A 19,626-nucleotide genomic window follows, 5' to 3' on the forward strand; every position below is an offset into this window, starting at 1 on the left:
CCTCCCTCCCTCCCTCCCTCCCTCCCACACTTCCCACTCACTCTCGCTCTTTCTCTCTTGTGGGCATTCTAATGCACAAGAACGTGATGTTTTTTAAGCACTAAATCGAAAGGATTAAGATAAGAAGAAAACCAAGACTACCTGTATTTTATCTAAGACACCAGTGCTGTCCATTCTGCTGGCCACATTTACTGTATTGCCCCAGATATCATATTGTGGTTTTTGAGCTCCAATTACACCAGCTATTACAGGTCCATGATTAATACCTGAAAAATACGAGAACTTTATGTTGAAAGAAACTCTCAACCAAATTAGGACAAGTAGTATATCCAGTAATGTATCAGTTCAACGAACATGTTTTTTGGCCTGTGTGAAATAGTGGGCACAGCAACCAGTGGCCTTTCTACAAGTATTTTATCAACAATATATGTAGAAGGATGTTGTTTATGAAAGTGACAACAGTTAGTTCATTTAATTTTAGTCTTTCTACTCCCTACCATCCTCAAAAACTTACATATTTTTTCCTATTTTCTATCCTAATAACTTGTTAGTTGCTTTATAATATAGCATGAGAAACATATGTAGGGAGAGGAATTACTTCTAGGAAAACAGAATTTCTTTTCATTTCTATTTATAATGAGAAGGAAAGTTCTGCAAAGAACTGATGATAAAATCATTCTTCACTTCTTAGTATAGAATAAACTAATGTTAAAGAACTGGAAGGGTTTGAGGCCTCATCCTAAAAGACGGATTGCCTATAGAGCAGTCCTAGTCTGTTTAATGTATATGGAGTAAGAGCAATGTATTGCTAGCTCTCAGGATGCAAAACCAATAGAACTATCCTTAACCAGCATCTTCCTGGTGTTTAATGAAACTTTGGACATGGTGTTGGTGTTTTGACACTTTTTTCTTTTTTTCCTTGCATCATTAAGCAAAGAAGTCAAATTTGTATGGTACTTACAGCAAACACCTTAAAATCACATTTGGGCATTCTTTCTTTCCCCTAGAAAATGAAAGTTTGCCTCATGAACCTTGCTTTAAAAGCATTGGTGTGGCTATAATGAATTTGTTCATTTAACTCTTGCATGCTCTTCACCTGTCCTAATACTGTCGATAAAAGTATGTTTGCAAGCGTGCAACAATTATTGTCAAGAAGAGAGCAAGAAGATAATTTTTACTCTCGATAGGAATAAGGGATCTCTACATGGCTTCTATAAACCCACCAATTACTGTAACACTTCAAGGAGACACATTAGATTTTCTTTTCTTCTTTTTTTTTTCCCCTTTTAAGCTGTGAAGAATATGTATATAAGAAATATATATAAAGCTTTTGTGCTTTTACTAGCTTTTAATGCTTTAAGGAGCACATAAATGTTCAAAGATTGGCAAATATCATACTTGCCAGTGGGTGGCACTGCGAAATAAATATGAGCACAGTCAAAAAGAGAAGCAAGCTGCTCAGCAAGAAAAGGACAAGAAAGAATAACCGCACGCCAGTTCACCCTCAAATACTTCAGAGGATATATAGGCTTACAAACACTACAGTATATATAGGCTTCCAGTATTTGTATACTGCTTCCATTTCATAGTTTCCAAGTTACATATTACATATACACATTACATATTACATATATTGCATTATAAATCTGTTGTGCACTATTACAAAGAAATAAACATTTTTGAACACATAGCTCTTGACCAGTTCTGAACTAATTTATTTCAGCAGCTTTTCAGTGGCTTGTTGCGGTAGTGCTATTTATGAAATGCCATAATGCACAAAGAGAAGCTATTAGAAGCTGATATATAAGTGCCTCTAACAAATATAAACAGCAAATAATCTTTGTTCTTCTTTGTCATACAGCACAATAAAAAAGGGGAATGCCCTCCTTTTTTAATGCTGAGAAAGAAGGGGGTGATTTTTGTATGCTTGCTTGAGGTTAGTACCTCTAAAATGTTTCAGACCCTGACCTCACTGCCTGTTTCCAGGTTCTGTCCTCCAAGTCATGTGATTTTGAATACGCAACTAGAGTCTGTCTCCTTTGACACTGGAAAACTTTCAAAAATTAACATGATTAACAGTCTTGAGAACCATCGTTGTAGAGCTGCCATAAAACTAAGACTTGTGGGACCATATTTTCCAATTACTGTCAACTTTAGCATTATTTGAGTGCCTGACTTGAAATGCTTTTGCTATAACAGCAGGTATGGTCAACCAAACAATGTAGAGAGCTTTTAAACAGGGTATAGTGCTATTTACTTTAATGTTCCCTTTGGTCAGTTCTACTAACATGTTAATCAGCTAGTATTTCACCCTGAATTCTCTCTGCCCTTTGTAATATTATCATGGAAATCCTGTGATACGTACCCACTCGTAACTTGAAGTCATTGAATGAATGCTTGTTTATGACGTCCAGTTTTGCAACTAAGGCAAATGCAAACTCCACCATGGTTCCTATGTGCATATACTGTCGTTCAGGTTCCTGAATGTAAACAGACAAACAAACAGAACGAAATTGTTTTCTTTAACGTTAGTTGCCGGGAGAACACAGGCTAAATGCATTGAATACTTAAAGCATTTAATCCCTTGCTGTTTAAAGACTTGGTAAGTAGCTGTCTGTACAGATTGTATATATGTACTAATAATAGACCCAATTATAGCCTAGCTAATTGAAAATATCACAAAGTACTACACATAGTAGAATACAGAAAATGCATTTAATTGAATGCATGGATTATCTTATCTTCCTGAATAACTGAACCTGTTTCTCACATGCTTCTTTTCAGTAGGGTCTTCAATTGTTAGGTGGATAAAATACATTCTTGTGGCAAATTTCCTGCAATCATGAAATCCTAGCAAGCACATCACAGCTGACCTCAGCTGAAGGAGGGAAGCTGTAAGGTGCATAGAAAATGTTGAATATTTGTAAAGCATATGTCAACACTGCCTCCTGCCTTAGCTAGTGCTTGTTCCGATAACATAATTACGGAGTTTGGTGTCATTAGCTACCTGGCTATTTACTCAGGATTTAAGCAGGTATTAATGCCTACGGGTAATGCCTTGTAGGGTAATTTATGCTCAAACAGCTCAAATAGTTTCATGCCTCTGTGGGCTGCAGCTGTGCCCAGGCTGGGCTGGAGAAGCAGACTAGAAACTGCCAGACACATTTGTTGTACCCATGGATTTTTGAGCATCCAGTCTCTAAGTTTTGATGGACTTCTATTCAGAAACTACCAAAGGAACCCTAAAACTTGGGTCTCCTGAGTCTCAGTTGCTGGAAATAATTCAAAAGACAAATTTAATTTAGTAGTCATTGAGAACTCCTCTATGCCTTCTCATATCCAGTCTGCACTGAATTACTTTCTTCATTTCCTTCTCCTCCCTGTATCAAATGTCAGAGCTAATTAAAATTATTCCTTTGTGTTCTCTGGCTTCCTAAGGCCTAACGCACAGGTGTTAATTGCTTCTGCCTAGAAGGAGCATGAGTTTGGCAGGAGCACGTTAATCCTTCACAGAGAATGTGTTGATTCATAATTGCTCGCTCTCTGTTGCTGACCTGTAGTGCTCTGAAGATCATGCCTTTTGCTTCAAAGGTATGAATTACTTCTCTGAACTTCATTTCTATCAGTTCCCAGTCTTACCCTATAAGATTAACCAGAGATGAAGGAATCTGCTTTCAATGATGAACCTTATTTCTGTGAGCAGACCGCTAATACAGGTATACTGTATTATCTTCCCAGCTTACATTAGAAAACAGCAGCCCTTCCAATAAACCAAATTCTTTCTACTGCAATATGTAGCAATGGCATACAGTATTGTATTTAGAATAAAAGGACATATTTAGACTTAAAAAAGACAAAGGTATCATTTTCAATCTGCAGCATGAGTAACAAGACTCCTGAACAAAAGTAAACACTTAGCCAGTTTAATACAATATATAAATAACAAAAAAATACATGTCACAGTGTTATGCATATCCTGCAGTTCACTGCAGTTTAATGAGCAGAATTTCAGCATGACTTGAAAATGATTTTTATGACATGGAAACCTTTTACTGTACCTGGTACTGTTCTTGGTTGGGTGTAGCACTCAGTCCTGTTGCTGCCATGTAAGTGCTTCCAATGGTCTTTATCTTTTCAACTCCACTGAACTTTGGCTTAGACAAGAGCTGTAAGATAAGAATTGTTATTGTGTTCATTATTCATTATTCAGATCAGTAGATTTTTGTAGTCAGGTGCTACTAATTGGTGCTAACAGCATCAATTCTTCTAACAGTCTTTTATCAGACCCCAAGTGTCTTCAAAAATATACAGGGAATAAAGGACTTCAGGATGGATAAACCAATGGATATAGCTCACAAGAGCATCTTTGTCTTGTTTTTTTTTTCTTTCTTTCTTTCTTTCTTTTTGTTTTTTTTTTTACTCCAAAGTAGCTAAACTATAGTAAAGAGATTAAATTCCCTCATATTGTACATAGAGCTCTTTAAAATCAATGACCTTTCACACTCATTTGAGAGCTGAGTCACCATGTGAGCCAACAGCTAAGCTTTCTGCATGTAAATATCTAAAAAATGGAAATGGCATAAAAAGAATTCTTGTTCATGTCCCATGTTGCTTTGAAAAATTCACTGTTGCCCAAATGGGTTTTCTTTCAGCTACAGTTCCTCCTATGGCTGCAGACAAGTGCAGGCTGCAGCCTGTGCTGAGCTGTAGCATGATCTTAATGCCTTTTTTTCTGGAATCTTCATCACCAATGGCTTTCTTCAAGACAAATCCTATTTCCAATAAGGTGGTTTTTAGCGCTATCTTTCTCACAGTCCAGCAGTAGCCATATACTCTGCTTGCAACTTCAGAAATCAGGACATGAAAACCTGTCAGTTTCTGAAAGTTCCTCATATACTGACCAATCAACGTGCTATATAATGAAAGTAAGACAGCTCAGGCATGGCACAGAGCTGTAAAATTTAGAGAGGTCTAGATTTAGGTACCTGACTTTAGGCCCTAGTCTTTGGAAACTATAGTTAATATATGACGAGTGAATACGTGAGTGTCTCATGATCTAGCTAAAGGATGAAATTTCTCTGTTGAAGATGAGATTCTCACTGCAGAGAACTGAAATCAATGTAAATTGATCTCAGATTGGTATCTGCTTTATCTCATATAAGTCCCTTTCTCCTTTAGAACTCCCTGTAAGCAACTTCCACACAACTACGCCCATGAACCCTCTTTCCTGACAGCTCTTTGAGGACCATTGTCCAGGCATGCTCTCTGGTGCATACCCTGGATTATTAAAACTGAAACCGTATGTTAATTGTTGTTAAAAATACATACATCATCGAAGTCAGCAATGATTTCATTTAGCAGCCTGAGACATTCCAAGCCTTCCTTATTTACATCAGATTCTGTGTAAAATTCTTTGAAATCCGGAATAGAGGCAAACATGACACAGACACAGTCATACGACTGATGATACAGATCCTGTCCAAAAGAAAAAAAAAAGGAATAAAGTAAAACATCCACAATACCCATCTCTAAAAGTTTCTTTAAAAACTCACTGTCCTAGTACTTAAAAGGGAGGTTGTGCAGTAGATGGAAAGTGCTACAACTCTGTTGTGGTATTTTTTGCATTTAGTTGCATTTATTGTTTTTTTAACAACTTATAAACCTACCTGTTAGACAGACTTAGCATCTTTATGCTAAGAACAGAAAATATTTGCATTGATTTAGTGACCTCTTTTTCTTTTCTACTTGGTATTAGCTCAATGAATATAAAATACTTTACTAATTTATTAGATAGGGCCCATTTCTGAAGCTTTCCATGGGAAGAACTTGGTCCAATTTGCACAGCTGGGACTATATTTTGCAAAACAGTCTCTAAATTTTTATTATCTATTTGTGTTATTATAAAGACTAGAAAACTGAAGCAAAATCACAATCTCAATGCATGACACATGCATAATACGACACAAGCCTGATAGTTTCTAATCTAAAATGACAAGATACCTAACAGTAATTGTCATGCCTTTTTCATAACACAGAGCTGAGACAAAGGGAAGGAGTTACCTGAACTAAAATTTAAGCAAACTTCTATCATTAATATATCTTTCCCCTCAAGACAAATCTATGTCCTGAAAGAGAGGAAATAAAGGACACTTTTAATAATAATACTTTAAAAAAAGTATTGATATCCCTACATAAAGTCAACTATGGAAATAAAAGACACGGTTGGCTATTGTAAAGTCCACTTCTGTATTTATTGGAATAGAACCTTAACTTCAATACTCATGTGAATGAAGTGAGGATTTGGCCTGTCATTTCAAGAAGCATCAGATATTGCTTCCCTTTCTGTTTATCCAAGCTCTCTTGCACTTTCATTTGCACAATGCTTTTCTCTTTTGAAGGTATAACTCATAAATCATGTGTAGAGGTAGAGTAAATCGCTAACTGAAAAATAGCAGAACTAGAAAAACTGTTGACTGCCTCTCCTCTCTCTGCTGACTAAGCTGCTTCCTTTTCAGATCAGGTGTGTGGGAAGTTTCTGTGCAAACATGAAAATGCAGACAAGGAGGAATACAAATAGTTTTAGGAGCTAGATGACTTACTACTAGATCCTTTTCTAAAACATTATATAAGCAACATATCACCAAAAGTCCACTGTGCTTCTGTGCAGTAGGCATGGAATATATTGCTGCAACTCACCACTGCTCTTTACATTCCTAAAGCCAAACTGGTTAACATGTTTGTATCTGATATCCAGATCACAGCCATGTATACAAAACCAGCAGCATTATAAAGAGGCCTGTTTACACATATGAGAAGTTACTAAATAAAATGTGCAAGCAATCTACAAGTCTAAAAAAGCCCAGGAGATCTCTGCCAGATCACCATTAAACTTTGAAGGACTTCTTACTCTCCAGTACTCTCCTCCAAAAGAGGGTTTTTCATAAACCCTGTTTTTCATATCACAATATATCAACACTGTGATAATGTTTTTCTGTCACCTATTCAATCCATCTCCATAAACACCTTTTATTATTAATTTCTTTTATTTTCTACTGTGGTATATTTTTCAAGGCTATTTTAAAAAGTAAATTTAATCCATAAAATAAAATAAGCAAACAGCAGGGAGAGGTGAGCCCTCTGGCTGACTGTCATCAAGTCATTTTAAGTGCTTTGAGCACTTAGCTGAAGTATTTCATTTGAGAGCTTTTGTGCCCTGTGATCAGAAAATATGACAGAATTACCTTACCGATGCACTAGTGATTGTAAAGTTCAGAAAAAAGACAAAATCTAGGCACAGTGGTAACACTGGGGCAGTGCCACACATGAAATAGTACATGAAATTTAACACTAACAAATATTCTATCCAAGTAAAGGTATTTTTCAGAATATAAATTCAAGTTAAGACTACAGGTCTGGTGCTATAACTGAACCTTAACAGCAAAAAGAGACCAATTTATGCAGGTTGCAGAGATGTGATAATGGTATACATACTATGGAGGATCATAAAGCAGAGATGGTAGAAAGAGGTAGTCACAACAGAAGAGCCAGAAGATAAACAGGACATTTAAAAGTTGAATTAGAAAAAACATCTATTTAAGAATACATAAAGTTTGTGCAACTCAGTGCTGTTCAACAGCATTCAAGATGACAGTTTAGCAGATTAAAACCCTGAAGGCCTTTGGGTATAACCAGAAAAAAAAAAGGAGTAGCTGGAAAGTCTATAACAAGCATTTCCAGAAGCTAAATGCACCCTTAAATTTATGAGCAAAAGCACAAAGTGTGTACTTTTGTACAAGTTTTGTACAAGTTCCAGGGCAAACATCAATTGCCCTTGAACCCCTACTGACGTATCCAGCACCAGGTAGTGCCTGAGCCCCAGAGTTAACCTGATGGGGCTGCTGATGGATGTGCAGAAGATCCAGCACTCCTATGGATGGCACACATGGAGTCCCGGTGGCATCAGGTATTAGGAGGGAGATTTGCTGTCTTCCCTGACAGTGGACACGTTGCCCTTGAAATGATGGCAATGGGCACCATGCACTGTGGCAGGAGAGAGAATAAGACTAAAGAAGACAGGAGCAGATAAACTGCTGTGGTGGCATGGGGAGGATTACTATTCTTCATGCCAACCTATGCAAAAAGGATGCCTGACTGCTATGCTTCCAGGCACTAAGCTCCCTTCTCTACAGAGCAGTGTTATTACTCCTTCCTTCCTTCCACCTCTAGAATAAATTAACAAATTCATATGTAACCTGTCATAGGATGAAGCTAGTGACCATGTACACATCTCTCTTCCTTCCTCTTTGACACAGGGGCAATACCCATCCCTGCTAATGCTGTGTAGCATGATGCCCGCATAGAAACAAGTAGTGCTGTTTATAGCTAGGCAAGTACCCCCAGCTAGTTCATTTATTTTGATCATCCACATAATAAAGCCTGCAGCAATCGAGAGCCTTATTTTTCCTGCAACTATTTCTCTTGAAATAGCACTCTTAAAAATGTTTAATCTGAAAATTAAATGCAACCACATCATTTCCCTGTGTTTCACCTTTTTTTTTTTTTTATTTTATAATTAGAGCCGTTGAACAAGTTTGTATCTCCATTTCTACCAGCATTGGAGAGCAGCTGTGTTCTTTTCCAGTACCTGCCAAGGTTACAGGGATGGAACTTATTCACTATACTAGTGAGAGATGGCAAAGGAAGAATTGGTGTCACTTCTTTTTCTTTCACTAAAACCAAAACCATCCTCTCTTCTGCAATCTGTTCCCTCCAACTGCCCTAGGTTAGAATTTCTGCTCAAGATAAGGTGCCACTTCATGCAGCTGATGCATCAAGAGTCCTCCTGTAGGATTGTGCCTGCAAATCAGCTTGAGGCACAAATGTTCCTGACTGCTCTTCAGTAATAGGCATTCTGCATGCTGACACCATATAGGAAAAGGATGTGTAAGCCAGGTAAAGAGAATATATTCTATTCTGGTCCTGTTTCCTGTTTTTCATTTAATTTTGGTTGTTATTTTTATCTCTCTCAACTAGTTCAGTATCCATCATGCAGACTACAAGCAGAAACAAAATTCTAGGGGTTCTGATAAAACAAAAACCTTTATGACCACTTAATCTGAAGCAATTTTACTTTTACCCTATCAGCATTAGTCAATGACGTGACTTGCTATGAAAAGAAGCTTCTTGTTTTTGTGGGTTTTTTTTTTTTATATTTCCACTACTCTCACCTATCAATAATACATTTTTCCCCTTTTCATTCCTCATGCCAATACTTTAGCATCATACTTTTTCTTCCCTCTCTCTTTTACAGTTGCAAACATACACCAAATTCTAAGAAAAGCAGTATTCTGAAACAGATTGTTGATCCATTAAATTAAACTTAGCAGGCATGGAATATATGTAAAATCATATTAACGTGAATGTGTCCTACTAAGAAAGAAACAAATACACAAACTTCAAATCAGTATTTGATTCACTTAAAACATTCACAGCGAGAAAACAGGCATTTCATCTGTCCTCTCTTAACATGATTTTCTGTGAAGCCATGTACATACGTGCAGAATGTTTTTAAAGACTAATCCTTACTGACATTGAAAATATTCAGGAATATGAACATCTTGTCTTCAAATTTGGTTCAAGGATTGAAAATTCCTTGCCTGTGAAAACTATGTTCAGAGAAACAAAAAGAATATAACTCTTTTTATGTTTGTTTTTTTTGGAAGAAAAGGAATGCCACTAAAATCGTATAAAATCAGTCTTACTTTATCTGGCAGAATACATTGGATAGCTTAGCACACTGCAGTTGCTGATCGTCAGGACATTTATTAAAGCTTGTTCCCACCTAAGGACCTAGAGGTTCAGTTGCCAAAGAAAGCTGAACAGATGGTGCTACTCTGCCAGGGAGTTGCAATGCAAGAGCACATAAATGACAAAGCAGCATCTCTGCTGTGTTTAATACTTGGATTTGCTTGTGTTTAATACTTGGATTGATAATTGGAGTTGGGCAACCCTGGCTTTCAGATAGGGCCTTTGCTGAATTCAAAGGAACCCCACAGCAGTTTTTATTCAACATTAGCAATCAAATAAATATTGACAGGTGGTACTAAAGAATTGATACAAAGGATTTTATAATACAAATACTTAATACAAATTGAAGTGAAAGGGAAAACATTGACACTTTTGATTCAGGTGTTCAAAAATGAACCTTTCCGCTCTTTTATCAGTTTTGAACTATTTGAATAATTGCTGTATGCACGCAAGTAACTCAAACTGCTCTATATAATATCTCTAGAAAGTGTCACTTTATCTACATACGTTGGGGTTTTTTTCACTCTTTGCCTTGTTAAGCTATAGTATGAAATTAAGAGCAGATCTCTTTTCCACTAAAGCCAACAGAGGTGTCCCAGTTGTCTTCTCTGGTGTTCAGAATAGGTTCATAAGCAGACAGCAGAGGTATTTAAGTTTGGGGAAACCTATTCTCAGAATTAACATAACCTCTATTTAAGGAAACAGGCTAATTTTACTTTGGTATGTGAGGCCTGCAGTCACTAAGAGTAAATTCAGGACCTGGATACAGCTCCAACCTGTACACCAGGAAAAATGCATCTGGATGCATATCATTCAAATTTAAATCCATGTTAATGTAATCTTCCCCTTCATCTCCCCCTTTTTTCCTCCTCCCAAAGGCAAATACCCTTAAAAATAATTTCAAATTTTTGTCTTCAAGGTGCACTCAGTGCTGTAAAGAAAACCTTTCATGCAAATGTAATGGGGAATGAAAACAAATGTCAATCTATATTCTCACTGTTCAAACCAGCACTGAGAGGTATTTCCAGGACACGCGTCTTTCCCACAAAGCAGAGGATATATAGAGTTGGCTGACCTCGTTCTTCAGATTTCTTGCCAAGAAGTGTTCAGCTACGTGGGCTGGAAGCACGTTCTCCAGGAGCACTCGATTTAGATTCTCCATGGTTTCAATCTCCTCCCGCTCTTTTTTGAACTTGTTCTTCCACAGGAAGTCTAACCTACAGTAATATTCATTCTGTTACAAGAGGACACAGAGGTAAAGAAACAATAGGCATCTTGTCCTGCTGGAGTATGGGTTTAAGAGACAAAATAAGCACAGTACATCACCCCTACAAGGCCATCACCCCTTACCTCTTTGGGCATTCAAGTATGATTCCAGATCGAACAGAAATCAGATTGGAAGTATGTGCTGTGACATAGACTGCCTGAGACTTACAAGGCCCAAACTTGGGGCTTGTAGGGAAAAGAAATACAAAGTGCCCTCAAAGAATGAAAGGTTTGGGTTTTTTTTAACTTTTAGGCTTCAGGAGAATTCATTTCACCACTTAGATCCATTTTTTACACTGTTCTAACTTAATATGACATTTATCTAAAATGCAGATTTTCAGTTACAACAAAGGACATTGCAGGATGACTGTAGCTTTTACAGGCTTTAACATATATCATGCAATCAGTTTTGTAGGAAGAAAGTAGTACAATAAAAAGCAGTCTGCCAATACTAAATGCCTTCAGTTTAACATAATACATACTTTCTCCTCTTATGGACTTGCCAAAAGTTGCAATGCTTGAAGAATATTAAGAGATATTTTTAAACATCATTTTTTTTAAAGATTATCAAAAATTGTTAAGTACCTTTTTGTTGTTGTTTTTTACACTGCTTGAAATGTTAATGGTTATCCTTCCCTTCTCTTTTTTTCATAAAGGTTTCTCAGCAACCGAGCAATAATAATAATAACTGGAACTATATAGGAACTGCATTATATTCTTGGCACATCAGTATTTTAGGAGCTCCATTTACATTAAATGTTTATAAATGCATAAAACTGCTTTTTCTGTTGTTTTTGTTGAGGAGCTCTCTATACTTTTTCTCTGTATTGTTAATGTTTTGTATTAAATTCCAGGGCATTATTTTGACATCACAGACTTCATATGCTTGAATCTCTCATTTGAGCTGAAATACATCAAGATCCATTTCAGTGCAGCCCAGTGGTTTAATATTATCCTGAAGCTTCCATGAAGACCCAGTTATTGACCAGAACATAATTATCATGACAGTCTTACTCTATAAAAACCTACAAATGCTTTTCAGTATTCTTAGCAGTCAATAGTTGTTCACAACAAAAATGAAGGTTGTCCTTCTGACTGGAAGGTTACTACTGCAGCTGTAAATGATTCTAAATAACTTGTTAATATCACAGCAAAAGACAGAGTAGACAGCTGCACTGAGATCATATTAAAATGAATTTGCAAGCTTTCAAAGAAAAATGAAGGTAAAAATTGGTGATGAATGTACCTACCAAAAGTTGAAAAATGAAGGGGGGGAAAAAAAAGGGGGGAAAATTGTGTGCTAAAAGTCTAGAAAACAAGCTATTCAAGCTGTCTTTAAATTAGTTGATGAAGGCTGAATATAGTCTAGATATTTTAATAACAAAAAAAAATCCACACTATTAAATCCTGAGTGATTAATTATTTTTCTGCTGATGGAGATCTTAAATGTACTATAAAAGAAATATTTTGGTTCTTCCAGCATACATATAGTATTATTCAGAAAGTAAAATGAGTCTTACGATCTCACAGTACATGATTCTTCACCCCAATAATCTGGCTGGTCTTAGTGAATAAGTGAAAAAGCTGAAAATATTCAAGTATTTAAATGTTATTACTGATACTACCAGGATATTTACAGATTATAAGCAAATGAAAAGTGAGTGAGGACTTAAATATAGGCAGAGACATGAGGGAACATGAAGGTAGGGACCACCTGAAAACAGGCTTCTGCAGGAATTTGGAAAGAAGGTTTTGCTAATGCACTCTGTCATCATTTATATATCCAATGGCAATTAACCCACCTATAAGGATTTAGGGCACAAACAGCTTTTTCTCAACACTGATCATATAATGTAAAATGTATGGTCCCTTTTTTTTAAGAGTTGTCTTTTATATTTCAAGTGAGAGAAATTAATTTAAATTCTTTCAACTCCTTCTTGCAAATATACTTAGCAAGTGCCAGGTTACCAAGAATAAGCAAAATGGACACTCTATCCAAGTTCCCCACGTACAGGATAAAGGCAAAAGTGACCAAGTAAATTTATGCAAAAATCCAGTTAAAAAATGGAGTGTCAAAAATCTTGGCCTTTTTATCCAAAGTAAACTGGATGCCTGACCTAAAATTGAAAATGAGTATTTCTATGTTGAATGATACTGTATTGAAAAGAAACAGTGTTAGATAAGCTGAAGTCTTAAAAAAGATATTTCACTTCTTTAAGAGATAACATTAAACATAACTTACTCTTATTTATTGAATTATATAGGCTGTCAAAAAAAATGTAGCAAGGAGAAGCTGGGAATCATTCACCACAATGTGCTCTACAAATTAGCTTTGAAATTACATTCTTCAAATTGTCCATGACATTTAAAGAAAACAAATCACCATCTCATTAAACCTTAGTTTAAATTGCATTTTTATTGCTTGCATGATGTATCCTGATTAAAGATATTAAAGATATTTTTCAAACTTTCAATTCTTACAGACATACAAAAAAAAAGGTTGTTCCATACTTCAAGTGTTAGCTGCAGAACCCTTTCAATATACCGGAACGTAAATAGGTTAAAATAGCCTTTTCACCTCAGCAAGGGACATCAGCAGCCACAATACCCTTGAGATAGAAAAGCTTCTTCACTAACAAAATCACCACATCCCTTGACAGCAGTTCTCTGCTGGTGGGCACAGTGGGCCATCAAGTGAGGCATGAAGGACACTGAAGTCCTGCAGGCACCACCGAGCTACTGGCTTTCTCTAGGACAAGATGCTGCTGTGCATCTGTGCAAGGCAACGCAATCCAGAGGTTTCCATCAGCAGTAATTTGTTCCCGGGCAAAAGCAGTTACGCATAACAAGAATTTATTCACTTCTTATTGCCTCATTGCACAGAGATGGATTTAGCTATATTTTTAAATTCTAGTGGGACACGGATCAGGTCTATTTTTGACATTTGCCTCAGAGTGAGATGAACTAATTCTCATCACTGACTAAACAGAAAGTCAAGATAGGCAGTTCATGAGGGACTTTAACAAAGGTCTATAGGTATGTGTGATGAATTCAGTAGGATTCACTGATAGTCAGAGTGATAGGAGAGGCCTCAAGCAGAGGCAGGCTTTAAGAGTTAGCATTCTTCAATGCATCATTTTTTAAAGGACAATTTTAAAAGGAAGAATTCATGCAGACTGCAATGTGATCTCAGTGCCAGGGAATAGTTCTGGAAATGTTTTGTTTGCCACCCTAAGCTAGTATTGCGATCAAAAAGAAGCAATTCTGCTTTCTCTGCTTCACTTCTGAGTGCTCCCTTCCAGCCCAAGCTAATTCTTCTGGCACAAGCATTCACGCAGTCACACAATGAAACTAGATCAGGGAGCATCTGGCTGAAAAGGATCATTTTCCCAGGGTTAATTTCTAAAGCCAGATCATTTCCTTATTTTGAGCCAACTATAGAGTTCCAAATGCAGCTGTGCCAGTTCACATTAGGAGACACAAGGACAGGAATGAGTGCCTACCTTTCCAAGTAGCTATTTGGGTTATGTAGCTTCCAGTATTAGCTGACCCCAACAGTTGTTTGCTGTATAGCTTGTAATGCCATACTACTTCTCCATATTCCCCATATATATATATTTAAATATATTTATATTTATTCTTTTATTTATTTAATATAAAAATCAGCAGTTCTCTGGCCTCTGAGCAGGTACTTGTGGGAAACCATTTACCTGTTCTTTACTTTCCAGTTACTCACCTCGAGGACTGAGAAAAATGAATGCCAGTACAGGAGAAGTCAAAAGACTTTTCATTGATGGCTCCCTATTAGGTCAGCACAGCACAGCTGATGTAGTGGGAAATTGCTTACTTTATCATTGTTATAATAATCAATTAGGTATTTAGAAATAAAGTGCAAAACCAAAAATAATGTTACTATCTGCACAGTAGAAAAATGATAGCAAATGGAGAAATGACTTGTGTATAACTCTCAGTGGAAGATGCACGCTGGGATATGTTAAGGCTCAACAAGAACTACGATGGAGGATGGTTGCAATTAGCCGTAAAAAAAAAATCTCTCTACTAAATACATGATTTTGTTGTCCAGCAGAACAACAAATATTAGTTCCCATATTTATGTGCCCTTCCAAATATGAACTGCAATGTCAGAGACTGCGCTGTGCTTTGGCAATAATTTTTCTTCCACTGTACATTCCTGTTTGTCTAAGCAGATACTGGGGAGAAACATGGTGTTGGTTTCCTCCATTTTATATAAATACATTTGGGATCAGTGTGTCTGATATCTGGGAAAGGTATCAGATATCTTTTGATGGGGAGATACCTGTAGCAGTGTAGTATAAGGTTTTGTCAATTGCTCGGTGCTTTTATGGACAAGGGAATTTTACTTCTGATGAATTTGTAAAGGTTGAAAGTTTGTCTGAATTCTAAGAAGCAACAGAAAAAGACAGGTGTGTCTCAGACTTGTCGTTTTTTCCAATAGATGATCTGAAAGATCTGCTCTTCTATTGTAATCCCATCCTTTTTCCCAACATACTTTCACAGTAAGATTAGGGCATGGACTTGGCATGTATCCTAGCGATGAAGGAGGACCATCAGGATATCAGGAGAAGGTGAGATCTCCTCTTGCAATGGGAATGGATAGGAGGCAGGTGGAGGTAGGAGGAACGTAGGATGCAGGAAGAACACAGTTATCCAGTAAGAAAACCTGCAGCAATATTTCCCATCTCTCTTCCCTGGCTGCAGAGTATTTTACTTTGCCCAAACTGCTTGAGCTGGTTCTGCAAGGGATGCTCAATGAAAGCAATAAGCAGAAAGCTTAGTAACAAAAAAGAAGGTCAATTTCACATGTCATTTTATTAAATTGTGAAATTCATTTTATGCGCTAAAAAGGACAGGGAGATAAGAGGGGTTAAAAAGGAATTAAACATCCTAATAAAAAGTAGGACAACCAGTACCTATTAAAAACTGTCACCAGCAGAATGTGGGAAAAATACAACGTGCACCTATGCATGTGGCAGCAACATCGCTTCACTGAATGGTCACGTTATGCAGGTGCCTTTTCTCCTTCCCCATTCTCTCCCTAAGCATTTGCTACCGGTGTCACTAATGGAAACATAAAAAGGCAAGTTTTATGTGACGCTTGTGCTAATACTGATTCAAAACATGTCTAATTATTATTTAGACTTACGCTGAAAATTTTGGAAAATGTAGATGGTTTTTCTCTCTCTTCTTCAAGAGATAATAAACCAGTGGAAAAATTAAAGGCAACTGACTGAAAATTCACACACACAGAATTATGACAAAGATCTAAACTTAAAGCCCCCCCAAAACAAAGATTGCTAAAATTAGAGGATCATTTTTTCCATCAGTGTGACAGACACTCTCAAACTGTTATACCATGCAAAATACAAAGTTCCTTGTTGATGAAACTGAACCCTGATCTTCGCATAGTGAGGATGATGTCCCTTCTTTCTCCTTTTGTTATTGATATTACACACATTATCCACCCTACCCTGAGCCTCACCTGGTTGCTAGCACAGTGAGCTGTCATTGCAGCACTTAGCCACAGATAGGCTTGAAGATCTAAGAGAGAACTGCCCTTGCACATGCCTTCAACTCCACAGAAAGTAAGACACCAAGTTTCTAGTGAAAAAGCACCACTGGGTAATAAAAAGAGTAGCTTCCCGTTGGTTAATAGTTCCAATACAACTGCCGCCTCAGTATGTGGTACATTTGATGTGCATGCTACATTGTTTCTGTGTCTGCATCAAATGGTAATAACTGTGAAGAAAATAGCTTGTAATTAAGCAACCAGGGAGCCGGCAGATGGATGCAGACAGATGGGAGCACACTTGGAGGCTGTGAGACAATATTGGCCAGCAGGACGGACAACAGTCACAGCACTCTGTCCATGTAACACCCACACTCTCCACCACATTATGGCAGAAATGAGCTTTAAGAACATATTCGAGGGCAATAAAGGAAATCACTTTTCAGATGCTTCCAACACTCCTTTGCAAGGTAGCTTACTTGAGGGCATAGGGCAGAACAGAAGGGAAAAATCTAAAAAGATGTTTGAAAAGATGAGATGATGTTGGGTTCACTAATGTAGATGAAGAAAACTGTGCATCTTACCTGTCTTCCCAAAACCAGCAATGTGACAAAGAATATAAACAGAGAAATGGAGCCCATTGTCTTCAGGTCTTTCAGTATGCCTGGCCTACAAAATAAAAGGTTTCAGTTTAGCAAGCTACTCAAAAGTTGAAACAAAAGTCATTTGGCACAAGAATAAGAAAAATGCTGCAATTTATGCTGCTTTTTGCTGTGTAAACTGAGACCATTTTAAATTGTAACCATTTAGAATATTCCTTATTATTTGATGGAATACAATTATTTTCATAATAAAATTTTTATTAAGTTCTAAAACAATCTATGCAAATGTGCCTATATTTTTAGGTCCAATACTAAGATGAGAAATTCTTCTTTGCTTACAAATGGAGATCATTTATTGCTTATTCTGTGCAGACAAATGCATAAGTTTTTAATGTAATAAATTACCTCCATAAGGGAGAGCTTGAGTGCATCTCAGGTATGTGAAGAAATAGAAGGTGGAGCACCTCCTTTCTAGGATGTCTTTTTATCTCAGAACCACAAGAACCACCAGCTAAATCTTATCTACAGTTTATTAAAACTGTGCTTTGGGAAAAGATACCAGAGGTAATAGGAAACATTCCACACCAGTGATGCCACCAGAAGAACCACTCCAGTGGAGAAGAACCTGACTATGTATGAAAACATGAACAGACACAAAGCTTGACGGCCAAAATTAAGGCTTTGAGAACCACAAGATTAATCTAACCTGTTGTGTGGTTCTATAGTCTACCCCACAGAATGGACAGAATGGACACAGGAATATCTGCTCTTGGTTATACTTACATCTTTAGACCTAAGCCCCAATAAAAATATGTTTTTCTGTTAATCTGGATCTTTTCCTACAGTCATCTTTGTGTCCTAAAGATCTTCAACAGTGTATAAAATAAGAAAAAAGGACACCAAATTCTACTCTTAATATGCATTTTTCTCTTTTGGCATATGCACTGCCATGTATAAGACCATCCCCTCTTTTTTTTTAAAGATGAGGTAGAAATTATGTGTAAAAAGTCAAATCTTTTTTTCATGGTAACACTTGAAAAAAAGAGGCATACTTTTATCTATTTATTATATAATTGATATTTCACCAGTAACAAAAGACTTTGGTAGACTCATTGGAAATATAACGACTTGCAAGCACAGCAAGAAACCTATCCAACCTGTAAGTCTACATTTTTCTTTTTCAATTGTTGAGATTGCATTTCTAACATTTTAACACAACATACTAGCTTTGGGAAAGCTGATTTCCTTTGACTTGCAGCAATAATGTTTTAACAACCTTAGTGATGCTGAAATTTTTTTCTAAAGACCTTACTAGACAATGTCAACTAAACCATACTTTACTTCCTATTTTACATGACTTATACATCTTGCCCGGACTTGTTTATTTTATTTAATAATCTCAGGTGTAACGTTAATTTGTATATTAATATCAGCATTGTGGTGATTTTAAATTAGGATTTATAGATTATATAGCCAAACATATATATAAAAAAGCAGTTTCGTGACGTAAGAACTAACATAGCATCTGCACCTCGAACACCTGTGTTTCATTTCAATTAGTATTAGAAAAGCTGGTATTATCAACCTACCTTTTTAGAGGTGCCATTGCATACATAAATTTGCTGTAATCATCCAGCATGGATCCATGAGTGTGTAGGAGGATAACATTGTAGCCCACCAGTGCAATCAACATTATCACCATTTTCAGCTCATAATTTATCCTCAGGAAAACAGAGCAGGAAATGAGCCCTAATATGCAGCTGTATATAAAATACTGACAAAAGAAAAGTGAATGGGAAATATGTAGAATTTGGCTGTTGAGTGGCAAATCATACATAATAAAATGACTAGGCTAGTTTTAATAAAAGTGATTAGTTAACTGACTAATTAAGTATAGAATCTATTGCAGTATGTAAAGAATCAGAGTACCAGGGAGAGTCAATATCAACTAAATATTGGTGTTTCATAACATAGGCCCCTTTTCACACTGGTCTAAAATTCATCCTAAAATCATTAAAATGCAGATTATGCTCCTAATTTATCTTCCTCAGCTCTCCCCTTTTGACACATTTATTTGCTTATCTATAATAGCATGAAGTGCTTGTGTTTGGGACACCACTGCTGGTGCTGGAAGTGCAGTGCAAGAGTCAACTGGCAGCTTCCTCCTTTGCCTCTGTATGATTTGCAGTCTTACTGGGGTACCATAACCACCCTTCACGTATTACTGAGCATAGGGGAAGATCAAGATCAAAGCATGTGCAGATCCAACAACTACTATTCCATTGTCTATACTTGCAGTGTTTGTAAACTGCTGTAGTATGCATAGATCTTATGAACCTCTGAGATATATAGCTTTACAAACTCTAGAAATACGTTTTGGGGAAGAAGAATATAAAATGATTA

General features: G+C 36.7%; 1 protein-coding gene across 1 annotated transcript in view; it reads right to left on the reverse strand.

Moving 5' to 3' along the window:
• ADCY2 (adenylate cyclase 2) overlaps positions 1–19,626 on the reverse strand; it is a 159,274-nt gene that overhangs the window by 2,185 nt on the left and 137,463 nt on the right. Inside the window, exons 18-24 of the mRNA XM_026048527.1 lie at positions 18,813–18,997; positions 17,206–17,290; positions 10,883–11,041; positions 5,329–5,475; positions 4,059–4,166; positions 2,366–2,480; positions 142–266 (exon numbers count right to left, since the gene is read on the reverse strand). Coding sequence (XP_025904312.1) covers positions 142–266; positions 2,366–2,480; positions 4,059–4,166; positions 5,329–5,475; positions 10,883–11,041; positions 17,206–17,290; positions 18,813–18,997 — 924 coding nt within the window. The remainder of the gene's footprint in view (positions 1–141; positions 267–2,365; positions 2,481–4,058; positions 4,167–5,328; positions 5,476–10,882; positions 11,042–17,205; positions 17,291–18,812; positions 18,998–19,626) is intronic.

This window comes from Nothoprocta perdicaria, unplaced genomic scaffold (genome assembly GCF_003342845.1).
Source record: "Nothoprocta perdicaria isolate Ctin4 unplaced genomic scaffold, notPer1 scaffold_55, whole genome shotgun sequence".
Taxonomy (NCBI): Eukaryota; Metazoa; Chordata; class Aves; order Tinamiformes; family Tinamidae; genus Nothoprocta; species Nothoprocta perdicaria.